Below are 15,722 nucleotides of genomic sequence, written 5' to 3'. Positions count from 1 at the left end.
GGAAAAATAAAAAAAGGAGGAAAGGATTATGCCAAATAACAGTTATACTGCTATGCAACTGTAAAGGAATCTTAACTTTTTGCTGTAAAATATATTCAGAAAACATGCCCTTTAATTATCTCCTATCTATCATTTTGTAGAACTGAAATGGAAGACCACTAAAGGAAAAATATTTCCTAAGTTCAGCAACACTAACAAAAACTTGCACTGCCAAAGAAATAATATGACTGAGTTAAAGGACTGTGAATCAATACACCTAGCTGCCCACTTGATCACAGACTGCCGTGATGTCATTATCGAGTTCAAGTCTTAGTCTCCTTTCCCTTAAAGTGAAATAATATTTTCTTTCTCTTCCAACAAGAGCCTAATCTTTAGGTGAAATGTTTGGGTTCATCATCTGCTCATCCTGAGGATGAGGAACATAGTTTTTTTAAAGTAGGATTCCTTTTGGCCAGCATCCAAGGCAGTCTGGCCCTAATTTTGACAAGGCTCTGAAGACATTGCTGTAATGTAAAAACATTCCTGTGTTATTTTCTCATATGGAGTCCACTGAAATTCCTGACAAACTTGAGCACTGATCCTAGGCTCTGCTCTGCTTTTCCTGGGAAAGGAGGAGGGAAGTACTGTTTGGGCATGAGCTGCTTTTAGCATCTTTATTGAAAAAACATTGTCTTGAGAGTACAGAGTGGATGCTTGAGAATACAGATGAGCTCAAATACTATGTATAAGAAATGAGTTTGAAAGTTCAACGTGCTTGATTTTCAGTCCACTAAATTTACTGCTCCAGGCAACACAGCTCCTGTCAATTTTCAGGTGACAAATTCTCTCTCAGAGACCCATCAGTTCCTTCATTCACTTATTTAGACAATAAAATACAACCTCAGTTTAAGTAGGGCTGATCCTTATAATGTAAGAAAAATCAAAAAGATCAAAGCTGCATGTGATGTGGCTGTATGAGGTTATTTTGGTGAAATTTTGCTTCAAGGATTTTTCATGGAATCATAGAATGGTTAGGTCTGGAAAGGACCTCAAGAAATATTTCAAACAGCAATCACTAATGACCCAGCATACATGCACAAAGCATAATTTTCAAAAGTAAAAGAAATTTGTTGCACTTCAACTTTGTTCCACATATTCTTAATACTAAAATCATTTCAGACTCTTTTTCAAAAAGATTGTACTTTAAAGCACCTGAGCACTGCAACCACAGCTCCTTGTAAAACAAACACCAACACTGTGTTGCTTCAGGTCCTAATAATGCTGTATGAAGGAAGCACTTTCACAAAGAGGAATAAAGAGAATGAGTCCAGGTTTAAAAATGAGACATCAAAAGGGAGTTTAGCAGGAGACCGAAGCAGCTTTTACGTCTTATGATAATTGAGGTCATAATAATGTCCCTTTTTTTTTTTTTATACAAAAGAAGGGACTGTGATGTTTCCAAAGTGAGAATTCAGCACTAGTCCCAAAAATCTGTTAAAAAAATAATGGCATTCTCTTTCAGATTCCGCCCTCCCCCCACCCCTTTTTCCATTCTCCCTTCTATAATTTAAAGGGCTCTTCCTCTTCACTTGGCTCATTTTCACTCTCAGCTCTGTCTCTCCAGGATTTCATATCACCTAGCTATCTCAGTGCCTCAGGCCCATAGTATTCATCTTATTTATAGACCTAAATCTGCAATTTGTTGCACCTGGACAGACTGCTGCACCTACACAGACTCCCACAGCTTTCAGGATCCATTTCTGCCAGTACAAACAGCAGCTCTGCTGGAACACAAAGGCAGCTTTCAGCTGGGCAAGGTCGTGAGCATCTCTCCTCCCCTCCCCTGCTTCTCTCCTACGTTTCCAATGGCATTCACCGTACTCTAGCAAGCTCTCTTGGTGCTGAACACACAAGAGCAAACAAAGCAATCCCTATCTGAAAAACTTTAATATCTAAAAGTGTATGTTTTCACCTTCCTGTGCATTAAAGGATATATCCTAGGGCCCTGACCCATCTCTCTCTCACCCTCCACAGTACCACAAAAGTGGAGAGGGAGTCGAGGATTCACCACATAAAGAGGGGCTTAAAGCCAGGTCTACACAAATGCAGGTCCTTGGCAGCTCTGCTGTAACTCCTCTCTCTGCTAGAGCATTTCTCCATTCCCCTATTGCAACCATGTTATTCAAGGCCAGGCTGGATGGGGCTTTGAGCAACCTGGGCTAGTGGAAGGGGTTAGAACTAGATTAGATGATATTTCAGGTCCCTTCCAACCCAACCATTTTATGGTTCCAAGAATCTATCCTCCCCACAACTCTTGCAATACACTGCATTATGTGTTTGTGTCATGGTTTAAGCCCAGCCGGTAACTCAGAACCACACAGCCTTTTGCTCACTCCCACCCTTCTTCCTCCCCATGTACCTGGAGAGATAGGGAGGAGAATCGAAAGAATGTAACTAACTCCCACAGGTTGAGATAAGAACAGCCCAGTAACTAAGGTATAACACAAATCACTGCTGCTACCACCAATAATAATAATGATAAGGGAAATAACAAGGGAAGAGAATGCAACCGCTCACCACCCGCCAACCGATACCCAACCCAACCTGAGCAGTGATCTAGCCCTTCCGGGTAACCGCCCCAGTTTGTGTACTGGGCATGACGTGCTGTGGTATGGAATACCTCTTTGGCTAGTTTGGATCAGGTGTCCTGTCTCTGGTTCCTCCCGGCTTCCCCTCCTCCCTGGCAGAGCATGAGACTCGGAAAGTCCTTGGTCAGAGTAAACATTACTGAGCAACAATTAAAAACATTGGTGTTATCAGCGTTGTTCACAGGCTGAAAGTCTGTGAACACAGCACTGCACCAGCTACTAAGAAGGACAAAAATGACTGCTACTGCTGAACCCAGGACAGTTTGCTGCAGGATGGTTAATGTGGGGACGATGCTGATCATTCATCTCGGTACCAGCTGTCAGTTACTCCAAAAGCTTCCACACATCTGGAAATACACAACTGTGACTGATTCTCAGAAAAACATTTACATTGGCACACTCAGTACAGAAGGCATTACCGTGCTCACCTCGGTCACTGTAATTTGCGTCCCTAACCACTAACAAACATTACAAATTGCACACCTGGAGCTGTTACAGACTCTATGTAGTTCAAGCTTATACTTCCTTCTTCCCTTTTAAAAACAGCTACATAATAGCTCTGCAGCACTATATGCAACCTTTAACATAAAGCATACAACAGGAATGAAAGACAGGAAATTGCCTCAAGCTGCACCAGGGGAGGTTGAGATTGGCCATTAGGAAAGATTTCTTCACCAAAAGGGTTATGAAGTATTGCAGGCTGCCCAGTGAAGTAGCTGAGTCACCAACCATAGAGGTATTTAAAAGACATGTAGATCTGGCACTTGGGGACATGGTTTAGTGGTGGTCTTGGCAGTGCTGGGTTAATATTTAGAGCCAATGATCTTAAAGGTCTTTTTCAGCATAAACAATCCTAAAATTCTATGATCTTTGGTAAAAATATGAATAAAAAAAAATTAAAAAATGAAAAAGCAGTTGAGTTCTAATGAATGCCTACAATAGCAGAACAATAGGGGCTCATCTAACGTCTGCGCTGTTTGGCAGGAACTGAAGCAGTTGTCCCTGGGATTAGTCTACAATATTCCCTTGCCCTGGATGCTTAGGAATGATGGTGGAACAGGTCTCTATTCAGCAGGAAGTCTTTCCAAGAGAGCCATTCACAGCTGGCAACTGGATAAAAACAATATTCTAACTGTTCAGTTTAATTGCTTGGTTTGGGTTAATAGAGTCCACAATTCCTATTCACAGGCGATGCAAAAGTCTCCACCAGCCCAGCTGGTAGCAATCCAGTTGCCCTGCTATCAGCGGCTACTTATTTAGCAATGTTTGAAATCTCAACTTCTTCTACTATATATTTATGCCTTTACTTGGATTGTGATCCCAGGCACGCTGCTGTAAAACCTGGGCATCTTCCCTTATCATCTCAAATTGCAACCCCGGGACAAAGAGTGATGAAGTGAAGCTATAATAGCTTTGCCACAACACTGCACAAGTAACATTGAGGGTTTTTTTCCAGAGCCATCCTGGGATACCCTGAACCAGACAGGCTATGTGGCTTGTAGTCCTGCATCCTCACTAGCAACATAATTAACTTCAGCAGCAATCTAAGGTAACCGGGAGAGCAGAGAAGCTCTCCCTAGATGGTAGGCAGAAAAGACAGTGTCTTCCTACTTCACATCCCAGATGCAATGAAGAAAACCCCAAAATCTAATCCATATCACTTTTCTTAGCTGTGATACAACATGCTTCAGTGGGTGCTTAGTTAAAAACATACAAAAAGAGGAACTATGCCTCTTTGTCCTACACAGCAGAGGGCACAAAACATTCAAAAATACAACTTAAACCGCAAGACAAAAAGTCAGCATAAACCACAATAGCTGTAATAAATATTACCAATAATTTCACTTAATTGTCATACAGTTAAGGGGACTGCAGAGACACATCAGTGTATGAAAAGTCCCAAGGGGTGGTAGGCATGTGCACATTTAATAATATTACATAGTATTAATGGTAACCACATGATAATTTACAAATTATATTGCTTCTAGCAAATACTTTTGATCACATCACCAAGTCTTTGGCTCCTAGCCCATCTCTGCAGAATTTCCTGAAGCAGTAGAAGACTTGGACCAGAATCACTTAACTCCTTTACTTAGTTTCATATTTCCTTCTAAGTCCATTTACCGTACAAAGATTTCTTAAAAGAAAAAATAAAATAAATAAAATAAAATAAAATAAAATAAAATAAAATAAAATAAAATAAAATAAAATAAAATTAAATTAAATAAAATAAAATAAAATAAAAAAGTCCCAGGCCTAGGAAGCATTAGCCAGCTGCTCACCACTGAGGCAAATTACTTGTGTTTTACTAAAGCACAGCTCCTAAAAAGGTGTTCTTTCTGAAGATTACCAACAAAAATCTCAACTGTACACAGGTATCTGTGTTAATGATTACTAAACACAGTGTTAAATATTAATGTCGTATCTACCTCCATTTGTCTGGTTTCAGCTTCCAGTCATAAATACCTCTGTATACATATCCTGATCACATTAAAGAGCATGTTAACACCCAAGCCCTCTCAAAGGCAATGAAACAATAGCAATCTGCCAGTCTTTCTGCCATCCACATGTTTAATCACCAATGTCTTTATAATTATTTTCAGGTCTCTGAAGAAAACACCGAACAGCACTGGGCTTGGTTCAGACTTTGAAGAAACCAGCTAAAAAACTCCTGCATGCTCCCTATTTTTCTTTAGATGTCTCAGATACGTAGCTTCATATTCTCTGCATGTACAGTGCTTGGGTGTTTTTAAACAGTAAGTTCTTTGGTACCCAGTCAGGCATCTTATTTTAAACACCTAAGAAAATGTCGTCTACCCATTAATTTTTAATCAAGTACATTGTTAATTTCCTCAAAGAACATAATTTGACTTGACAAAGAGTATTTTATATAATTTCTAGAGAAGGTTAATATTATTACTGGCTCTCTGTATGAAAACATATCTACTAAAATAGATCTGCTAAATCTAACTCTCCCTAACAGGACAGCTTTTCTTGCCATATTTTACAGACAGACACTGGGAGTGTATTTGTCCCTGCTTTGAAACAAACTCCCACCAATATTCCCTCTTCGCTTAATTGGATTAGATGCTGTGCTACATGTATTCAAGATCCTGCAACTCTGAGACACTTAAAACAAGTAGAGCTAAGTATTTGATTAATATTTAAACATAGCAAAACTGCCAAATATTGCAGGAGATAAGTTTCTTGAGCAAGATTTCCCTGACAGGATACCAGTAACTTCCACTGAAAGGAGCCACTGATAGTTACTTGTATCCTGAGGGGGTGAATCAGAGCCCTGGAGATCTACTTAGTTTTCTGCTTTCTGTGCACATAAAAGCAGAATACATAACAAGGTCATGACAGGCCGAAAATAGCAAATCTTCAAGCAGTTGCAATTCAAATGGATAGCAGATCTGCTGGAAATCAAGCAACTTGACCAGAATGCAGAATTTCTGAAGATCAGTGATTTCATAAGCATTTTAAATTTACAACCATTTCTCAAAAGTCAAGAAAAACATTAGGTACATACTTCTCAGGGTTTTCCACTTCTTCAGTAACAAAATTGAGGTAAAACCTAGAAAAGAATTATAAAAGCTATTAGAAGGGCTTGGTAGATTTGATTCTGTATTTCTTTCCCAAAGAATCAAGAAGATGCCTCTAGTTAAACACCACTGTCAATTATAGACGACTTTGCAGACCCATGATTTGGGTTAAGGAGAGTGTGAGATTTCACGTTCCCTCAGCCCCATGCCCAGGAAGGGAATTCTTAGAAAAGATAACAAAGTAGAAAAAAAGACAAAAGCTCTCCAGTGTCAGTGTGGAATTATTTTTTTCCCCTGGCATACTAGGCATATTACGGTTTACCCTAATCTTATACACAAATGCACACACATACCCTAAAGCATCATATTCCATTTGTGGTTGTAGCCTTGTACAGTTTCAGGTTGTATTGGCAAAAATTCTCAGCAAGGTACTCAGCAAGGACTTATTTACAATAAAAACAAATGAGGCCTCAAAAAAACCCTCCTAAAACCAGTATTTTGACACTACTGTGTCATACGCGATCACAAACCCAGGCTGCTAATCCTGTGTGCTCTCACACAGCCTCCTGTACAAGTTGCTCTCTGGTCATATTCCAGCAGCATACAAGAGATAGCTATGTATGGGAATTCATAGGAGCTATTCAATGGGCACAGCCTTGCATACAAAGCAACTGTAAGCCTCGAGGTCACTGAACCCTCTGTTCTGCATTTATTAGCACTAGGTCTGCTCATCACTGGATCATACAGATGTGCCTGGCTCAGATGTGGGCACAAAGTCACATCCTGGCTAATTAAACAGAGCAGTCAATACAGTGCTTATGCTGGCTTTCTGCTTTTATGCAGGAAGGCAAATGATATCTGACCCAAGAGTGCTACAGTGAATAAACAGATGGTACCTGAGCTGGCAGAAAGTCTGTGGATCTTTTCTCCATCACAGGTCTTGGAGCAGATCTGGGTTAGCGGAACAATTTCATGCTGGCTTGTGGTTTTGATAAAATATGATTTTGTGACTGAGCACCAAATGCTGTAAAAACTAGATTTGCCATTTATAGAACCACCCCCAGTACTTGTTTCTAAACTTGATATTGCACAGAGCACAAAAAAAAAAAGAGGTTAGGGTAGTTCAAAGGAGAAATGGTTTTCAAAGAGTAAGACATTCAGCTACTTTTTTTTCTAGCCTTAGTCCTGTTCTAGACAGAAGTAACCTGACAGCCTGGCATCAGTGATGCAGAGACATGCTTCCTTGCATTCTTTTCTCTACTTGTCCTTTTTCACCTAGCATTTTATATATCAGATAGTCTACACTCACTCTTCACATGGATAAGCCCACACATACATAAGAGATAACACCTTTGGTTTGTTCTTTAAAGCTGTGTCATTAAAAGTTAATAGCCTCATAGGCTATGCATAAAACTTTGCCTACATCCTCAGACATAACCCCAACACTTGTAACACTCCTTCACATTCAGCTTATTGGATTGATTTAGCCCCATGAAACTGTTAGTGCAAGGGTATTGACACTCCACTTAATGGTCTGCTCTCCTATGCTCTCAGGCAATCAATTTGAGCTGGTGACAAAGACAAATAGGCAGCTGGGAAGAACCACTAGCCAAATTAGCTCTTTTCCTGCTAATTTCTTTTATAAGTAGCAAATAAGAACCTTGAAATAAAAGTCAGATGGTGCAAAGGAAAAACAGAGATTGTTTTTATTGTACGGATTTGGAACGTTTGGTGGAAAATGAAAAGAAATGGGAAAGAAGAAACAGAATAACAGTATTTTTAATGTAGCATCTTACAGCAAATAAACTATAACTCAGCGATGAACAATATAAAAGTGCTTTTAGAATTCCCTTCATACAAAAATGTACAGTTAGGTTAAAGTTTTAAAAGTGAGAAACCATCACATGTATGGATGTGAGAAACAAAGGCAGTTATATGAGAGAGAGGGAAGAAGGTAGAGACTGTCTGCATAATGAGTTCAATTTCCTTGAGGCTTCAAAATACCAGGCTTTCATATATATATAGGTAATATATTTATATCTCACAGATAAAGGGTTTAGACTCTCTTGGATTCCCCCACCATCACCATTTAACATAAAAGCTCTGTTCAGTATTTCAGCATGCATGTTTATAATACTCCTGCAATCTGGGAGTTACCGACAGACAGAGAACTCAAATGCTCAGTCCCTTGTCCCTCCAAATTAAATATATAAATCCCTTATCTCTCTGCCCTCACCTTTTTATGCAAGATGAAGGGACTTGGCTGCCTGTGAAGCTATGGAAAGGAAAGGGAAGACCTGCAGACAAAGCTGCCTCAGAATAAGCCCACTCCGTTCACTGTAGTTGTCTTTTTTCCCCACACACTGCTGCTGCAAAAGTATGCTGGCGCTGTGTAGTGTGGAGCCCTCACTAAGCATGAATAAATCGTAAGGCAGATTCAAAGCAGCAGTATCTTTCAAACCAGCTGCTGTGTACTTTGGTGGGGAGAGGGAAAGAACTTGAAATAAAGTTCTGAGTAGGGTACTTGAAGACAGATTCTCATATATTTGCTTACAGTCAATAGCACTTGACTTCCGCAGAAGCCAGTTGCTTTTCTTATAAAGTGAGGTTCAATTCTCCCAGAGCAAAAGGCATAAGAATCTGTCATTTTATCTTGTTTTGTGGTCTATACTGATGTTATCATGGTTCTCATTCTTCAAATACTGCTTTTACAAAGCAAAGGCTGAGGTCCACACAACTTTGTAACAGTCCCTAGAATTATTTTTCATGTAATTACATTCTTGCTCAACAAAAATTAAAGCTTCATTATCTCTTTTATCCTTTTATCCAGTTACTTGATGAAAATTTAGAAACATCCCTTTCTTGTTGCCTTTATTCCTGGTCTTAAGAACAGAAATAAAAGTCTGAGGGTTTGTTTTTCATTTTTTTTAATGTTCAGAGCATGTTTACTTACTGCACACTGGAGAAGAAAAATCTTTCCCTCGCAGAGCTGCTTGCAGAATAACTACTGAGCATATGGAACAGTGGTGAGATCCACCCTTACTACATGATGCAGTTCGAATATGTTGCTCATTTCTTCATATAAATAAATCTCCTCATTAGAGCATATATAGTGTTTATTTTCACGATAAATACTCACAAGTTTCAACAACTTACCAGCCTGAATAGGCATACATTCCGGAGTAGAAAGCAAGTGGCAATCCCATAACACTGGCATCATTCCCCGCAAAGGCATTTTTAAAGTGCTGTGTTTCTCCTGTAACATCAACAAGAACCATATTGAAAAATAAGCTCTTTTGTCATCTCCTACTTTATAACAAATAAATATATCACACCATGCAACATTCAATCACCCAGCAGTTCATTAACTTCCAGCTCTGCCCTTGACCCTAATTCTGACCCAACCCTTGCAGCTGTAAGCTGACACTGACTGTAAAGGTTTTGTGGTGTCACTAAGTCATGCAATAGCAGAATTTGACCTATTAGTCTGTTTTCAAAGCATTCTGAGCTTCATGACACTCACTTCACTGTCATCTCCAGCAGTGACTTATACCAACACGGAAGAGCAGAATGAGCTCTGTCTTTTTATGCTGTGGAAAATCTCGCTTGTTTAACATTTTAATCAGAAGGAAACGCTGCTAATATTTCACTCAAAAAAGAGCATTTTTAAGGTAAATAAACCCAGTATCTCTACCGCTGAAAGATTAGCAATTCCCTTTATAATTAGTATTGTGTTAATATTACGCTAAGAATTACAGACCTATAAATGCAAACATTTAAGAGTTACATTGTGCTTTTACTCATTTACAAGGTCCGGTATGGTTTCTAAGACCTCTCTACAATATCCCAGATTTCATGAGAAGCAATGATCCTCCAGTGAAAAGGAGCAGGAAGAAACAGAATTCATTCAGACTTAAATTAACAATAGGTCAAATCCTCTAACCTTTACTCAGTTTTTACTGAGCCCTCAGTCTAAATTCCCACCAAAGAAGGGGCTTTTTGGGTAAGGGAAGAGCTGCAGCCAGAGGTAGGACCCCAGTGGGGAGTCAGGAACACTATCCAAGCTACTTAAGGGTAGCAAACCTCATCCAAGCCTGGGTCTGGCCTACTTCAAAGGTCTAGGAAAAATGGGGCAGATGGGAACAGAGGGGCATTTTGCACATGAAAGGAGGTAAGGCAAGAGGCATTGCAGCTGCCAGAAAGGAAGTGAAAAACACGAAAACAGAAACAGTGACTCAGTGGAGTGCTACACAGGAAAAGTTTTATTTCAGAGTCTATTGCTAACCACAGAGAGCCGCCTGTCCCCGAGCAGCTGAGCTCACCGCAGAACCTAGCGCTGCCCTGTTGACTCAGGCAGGAGGGTTTGCACAGCATCACAGAAGAGCATCCCAGGGACACAGCCAACAGCCATGATAATTTTTTGTTAGATGAAATCTGCCACCAATTAATTAAAAAGTGCTCCCCGTTCTGGCCTTCTGTGCTGAATAGCTTCTTGGGCTCCCTGTAGTTACTTTCTAGCGTTATTGTAACGACAGCTAGGGCCTCTCACCATTTCACAGCTGCTGCTGACAGGGATCTAATGGAAAAGCCTTTTCAGGTAGCTGAGCGTAAAACACTGAGAAGAGTTTTTCTGCAGGCATGGCTTTACCCAAACACCTTCCAGAGAGCCAAAGGAAGGCCTCCACAGCTGTGTTCGTGCTGGGTGCTGCTGGGGAGAACAAAGGTGTGTTTTCACACTCCTTGCTTATACAGCAACACTGATAAAGTCTGTAGAGTCATTCTGTCCTTCCAAACACTTCTGATCTCCTTTCCTACGCTTGGGTTAGCCCCAGACTATTGCGTTTAGCTGTATGCTTTTTTTTTTTTTTCACTTGGAAGAAGTAAAGTGTGCCTGCAGCATGAGCATCCGGTATTTGTAAGCAGGAAGCCCATGAAAGCACTCTCTGACTACAGTTTCTCTTGCCGGTACAGCACCTTTAACTTCACAATTTACATCACCAAAGTGATAGAACCTCATCCATGATACTGTTTCTTTCATATATTCCCCAGTACTGAGCCTCCTGAAGTACCAAGCAGACTAGGCACTAGACCATTTAAAGGAGACATACTCTGCCCAAATAGGAGTGTGCTCTGGGGAGGGATATACCCATCTGTCATTAAAACCCATCCTGCCCCTGCCACAAAGTTTACACCAAAGGCAAATTACAGAGAAGAGCAATCCTGTTGCTTATTTAAAACATGACTGCGATCTGAATAGACTCATTGGCATGCTGAAGGAAATACCAGTTCATCCCAGTGTAGTTCCACTTCAAATCAATTACATGACAGTACAAAGCTTCAGTTTAAGCAAGCACAGACTAATTAAGAGATTTTGCTGCTATAAGCATTATTTGGTGGAGGCAGGTGGGGAAAGACTGGGGAGGGTAAAGATAAAAACACTTTAAAAGCGTTTACTTTTCATTTCATACCTCTAATTAGCTGGATAACTCCAGGGACTATAATTATCAGAATTGCTACAAGCTTGCAAAAGGTAAGGAATATCTGTATGCGGGCACTCCAGCTGACACTTGTGCTATTCAGGACCATCACCAGCGCTGCAAGGGGAAAAAGCAAAATCAGAAAGAAATAGTCATGCTCCTGAAATCGTCACAAAATTCTTCACCAGCAGCAAGGCCGTACACCCCCTAGATCCTGATGCATTAAAGGCAACACACCCTGATAACCTTCAGCTTCAGCTGGCTCCCTCCACACAAAATTACAGCTTCATTTACCCAGAATTGTTACCTGCTGGCAAACAGCTGGCTGGCAGGGGCCTGCCTTGAATAAAAGAAACTAATTGCCCAACCCTTGTCACTCCAGATTTCTGTACCAGTGCCACTTTGAGTGGAGATCTGCATTTTCAGAAAACAGTAACAATTAATGATCATATTAAACTCTCACACCCACATTTAGCCCCCACATAAATCGGTCACTCACTCACTCACTACCTTATTTACCTCTGCTCCTCTTTTCCACGCTTTCCCCTCTCTTACTGCTATACCATCAGATATACAGGAAGGCAAGAGTGCAAGTAGCACGCCCATCCTTGCTGGGAATTGGTGAAGAAATAGAGAGTTTTAACTTTTGAAAACAAAGCCCAGGTCTGCAACATGTAGAGAGATAAGTGAGAAGGACTTTTACGTCCTGTCTGCTTGGCTGACATCTCCTTCCGGGTCAGGGAGGGCATCTTCTGGCCTTTACTACAGCACTGACTGACAGGAGGACTGTAAGTCTTATCATTTGAGTGCCAGTTATTCTAGCTTATTTAAACTATTAGCCTGGAAAAACATAATCAGTAAAGGAGTTTACATTATGGTTTTTTTTTAAAGTACCTAAAGAATGGAAAATGTGAGTCACTTCACTAGATAAAAAGTCCTGTTCCCTCTCTGCTGCTGGGAAAGGGGAACATAGTCAAACAAGCCTGGTGACTTATCTCCTCTTTCCTGCCATCATATGGAGCTAATGAATTAGCTCCTCACCAGAGTTCTCCCATACTTCAACCTCTTTCAAGAGCACTGATTCATCTACATCATGAGCCATATCAACACATCCTGGGGCACATAAAAACTCAAGCTGCTATCTCCTGCCAGAGTCTGGGAGCTAGTTTGAACGAGCTGGCATTGTAAATCTGGCATGGTACAAACTTTCTGGCAGCAAACCACACTGATTTATCCCAAGTCTTTTGTACAGATTCTGTTCGCCAGCAAGGCCAAAACATACATATCAGAAAAAATTCTCAGTTTAAACAAAAGTTTAATGGAAAAGGAAGAAAATTCCAAGTAATCTGTATTGCAATGTATTTTTTAGATACTTTTAATCAAATAAAAATTCCAGGAAAAAAATATGAAAGTGTTTCCTGGAATTTTTATCTGGGAGGAGATGCCCCCACTCTCAAATGTGCAATTTACAAAAGTCCATATATATTTGCAACATCACTTAATGCAAATTTTTCACCAAAAGAAGATCTTAAAGGTCAAAATGTTTTTCCAGTTCCATATTTCACCATATTTTGGAACCAAGGCATTCTTACCTAAGTCATGAAGTAATCAGTTAAACTTCTGCAAAGTTCCACTTGAGATAGAAACACTTATTTTTTGCTTTATTACTTCCCTGCATACCTATACTTGCCAGGAAACAGAAAATCCCAGGGGCCTGATTCATTACTCTGTTGTCCCTGACGTACCTTCACTTTTAAATGCTGAAAGATCTCTTTTGGTTGCTGCTGAATATTAGCACTGATTGAGGCTCCTCCTTTTTTCCCAGGGCTTGATTACCAGGTAGGTTAACAATTGTCATTTAAGCAAAACATATTCAAAATATTCACTAGACCAACAGCGTTTCTTTATGAAGGACTTATAACGACAATCCAATGCCATAAACAAGCGCTGGCTTATTTCAAATTTCTTAGAAAGTTCAGGATATCATACCTCTTTCCCAGAAGACGAAGCCCAGTCAGAGACCAGGCCACAAGAAAATATCAAGGAAGAGTTTAATGTGTAAGAAAGTATCAAGATATTGACATCCAGCTTATTCAGAGTTCAAGCTGACTGCAGCTGTCTGTTACTTTACACAGGTCAGAATAGGTAGCATGAGCAGCCTCCCTGCAGAGAGCCCCCCTCAAGGTTTTCTAATGCATCCGTTTCACCTTTCTGATACACATACAAGAATGTCACTGCATAGCAAACTAGTATAAACACTAAGGTCAACTCACACAGTAACTCAGAACCTTCCTTGCTGGCAATCACAGCCCCAGATCTGTTGGAGAGCTACACTAGCTTGAAAATAACAAATGCAGGCTGGTTCCGATCACAAGCAGTGTTAAAACTTCTCCATTCCCAACTGTGAGCTCAAGCCAGCCAAATATTTCATCTGAGGCTTTCTAATGAAATAGTGAAAGCAAAATGGATACCGCAAGGACCTTCATTTAATTGGGAAGCTGAAGGGACCCTACACCTGCACAGTCCAGTCCACATGCCATTAGTTTTGATGGTCCTCTGTCAGAGTAAGTCCTTTGGACAACTACACAAATATTTGTTCAGGTTCAGGTTGCAGGGCCGGGACTCAAGTTCTTATAAGAGTTAAGACTGATTTGGTATTTTGGGGAATTTCATTTTATTGGACTTAATAGACTACAGGAATTTACAGCCTACTTATTTAGTCTTAGCAGCTGTATGCGCACAACAGACATACAAGGATATAGGGCTTATATTGTTACCATGTATCAGCGCCATACTGGTTGTATTAGCAACTGGATAGCAAAAGGAAACAGAAGAGTCATGAAGAAAGCTGCTAAAGACCAGGAAAAGAATATGACAGCTGTGCCAGGATTCAAGAAGGAAACTGTATCTTGGGACTGTAGTCATTATTGAGCACATCACTTCTATGAATAGGGCCTTATGGAGATACTTCAAGAAACTGATTGCAGACACTGTGATACAGAATCACATCAAAGATCAGAAGGAAGCAGAAACTCCCCAGACAAAAGGACAGTGAAAGGAGGACTCATGTCTAACTTTGCTAACTAGAAGTCAAGCATCTAGCATGACTGCACCCCCAATGAGGATACAGTTACCTCCAGAGGATGAATAACAACTCTTCCAGACGCCCATCTCAGATAAGACGAGTTGTCTTCAGGAAGCATCTCTTCCCCTCTTTCTCCACTATGGGGAGCATAGACAATTACCTTAAACTAAACACCTAACTAAAAGCAAAATGAATCCTGACCGATCAGAATATGAAGGGAAAATAAAATGGAGTTCATGAACAATCAAACACAATAGTAACAAGAAACGTATTGCTTTTCATAATCCCTTTTCTCCACACAGCCACAGCTATAGCTGGATAAAAAAAAAAATCTAATGGGAGAACTAACAGTAGGCATTACATTCTGGCCTACTTTTCAAGACTATACGTACCACTGCCTCAGCAGGAAACCAAGGTAACTGCCCTCCCCTCACTTGTCAGGCTTTTAGGATCTAGACATTCACACATAGCAAAAAAAAAAATACCCTCAATTTGCAGATCCTAATGTGTCAATTAAAACAGTCACAGGAGGCACAAGAGCACCCACCAGAGCAGGTTTTGCTATCCCTGCAAGCCAAGAGATGTCTTAATTTGAACTGCTTGTCTGAAAACTGTCAGCAGTAGAGAGCAACATTGGCCATGACAGGGACAAAAAAAAGCAACTAACTATAGACTCACGTACACACCAAATTTATGCCAATAAAGCTTTGGGCTGGAGTATTTGCCAGCAAGCACTGATAGATGTATACAGCTGACCTTTGTTTTCAAGCATAACACTGCCTCTAACAGCCATAGTTTTTAACAGCCTTATATTTGAGGGGTTTTGGCAGACCTCAAAAAAAAAAAAAAAGGGGGGGGGGGGTGTGTGTATTTTATATTGTTGTAGTGTAAAATGCCCAAAATACACATGAGTGTTAAAACCTTAAAAACACGTGCAAGTTGTCTCAAATTTTAATAGCTGAAACCTGTTTATCTGCTTTCTGATATA

The 15,722-nt window shown here is 40.2% G+C and overlaps 1 protein-coding gene across 2 annotated transcripts in view; it reads right to left on the bottom strand.

Annotated features, from left to right (window-relative positions):
• Nucleotides 1–15,722, bottom strand: part of SLC7A11 (solute carrier family 7 member 11) — a 67,323-nt gene that overhangs the window by 33,459 nt on the left and 18,142 nt on the right. For both annotated transcript variants that reach the window (XM_061442320.1, XM_061442316.1), the window contains 3 exons: nt 11,641–11,766; nt 9,329–9,428; nt 6,160–6,204 (listed from right to left, as the gene is read on the bottom strand). In XM_061442320.1, the coding sequence (XP_061298304.1) occupies nt 6,160–6,204; nt 9,329–9,428; nt 11,641–11,766 (271 nt within the window). The remainder of the gene's footprint in view (nt 1–6,159; nt 6,205–9,328; nt 9,429–11,640; nt 11,767–15,722) is intronic.

The sequence above is a fragment of the Pezoporus flaviventris genome, unplaced genomic scaffold (assembly GCF_033815535.1).
Source record: "Pezoporus flaviventris isolate CSIRO_AGI_PZ_B2104156 unplaced genomic scaffold, CSIRO_AGI_Pfla_v1 ptg000002l, whole genome shotgun sequence".
Taxonomy (NCBI): domain Eukaryota; kingdom Metazoa; phylum Chordata; class Aves; order Psittaciformes; family Psittacidae; genus Pezoporus; species Pezoporus flaviventris.
Note: the sequence above shows the minus strand (reverse complement) of the source record. Positions and strands in the feature narration are given on the sequence as shown.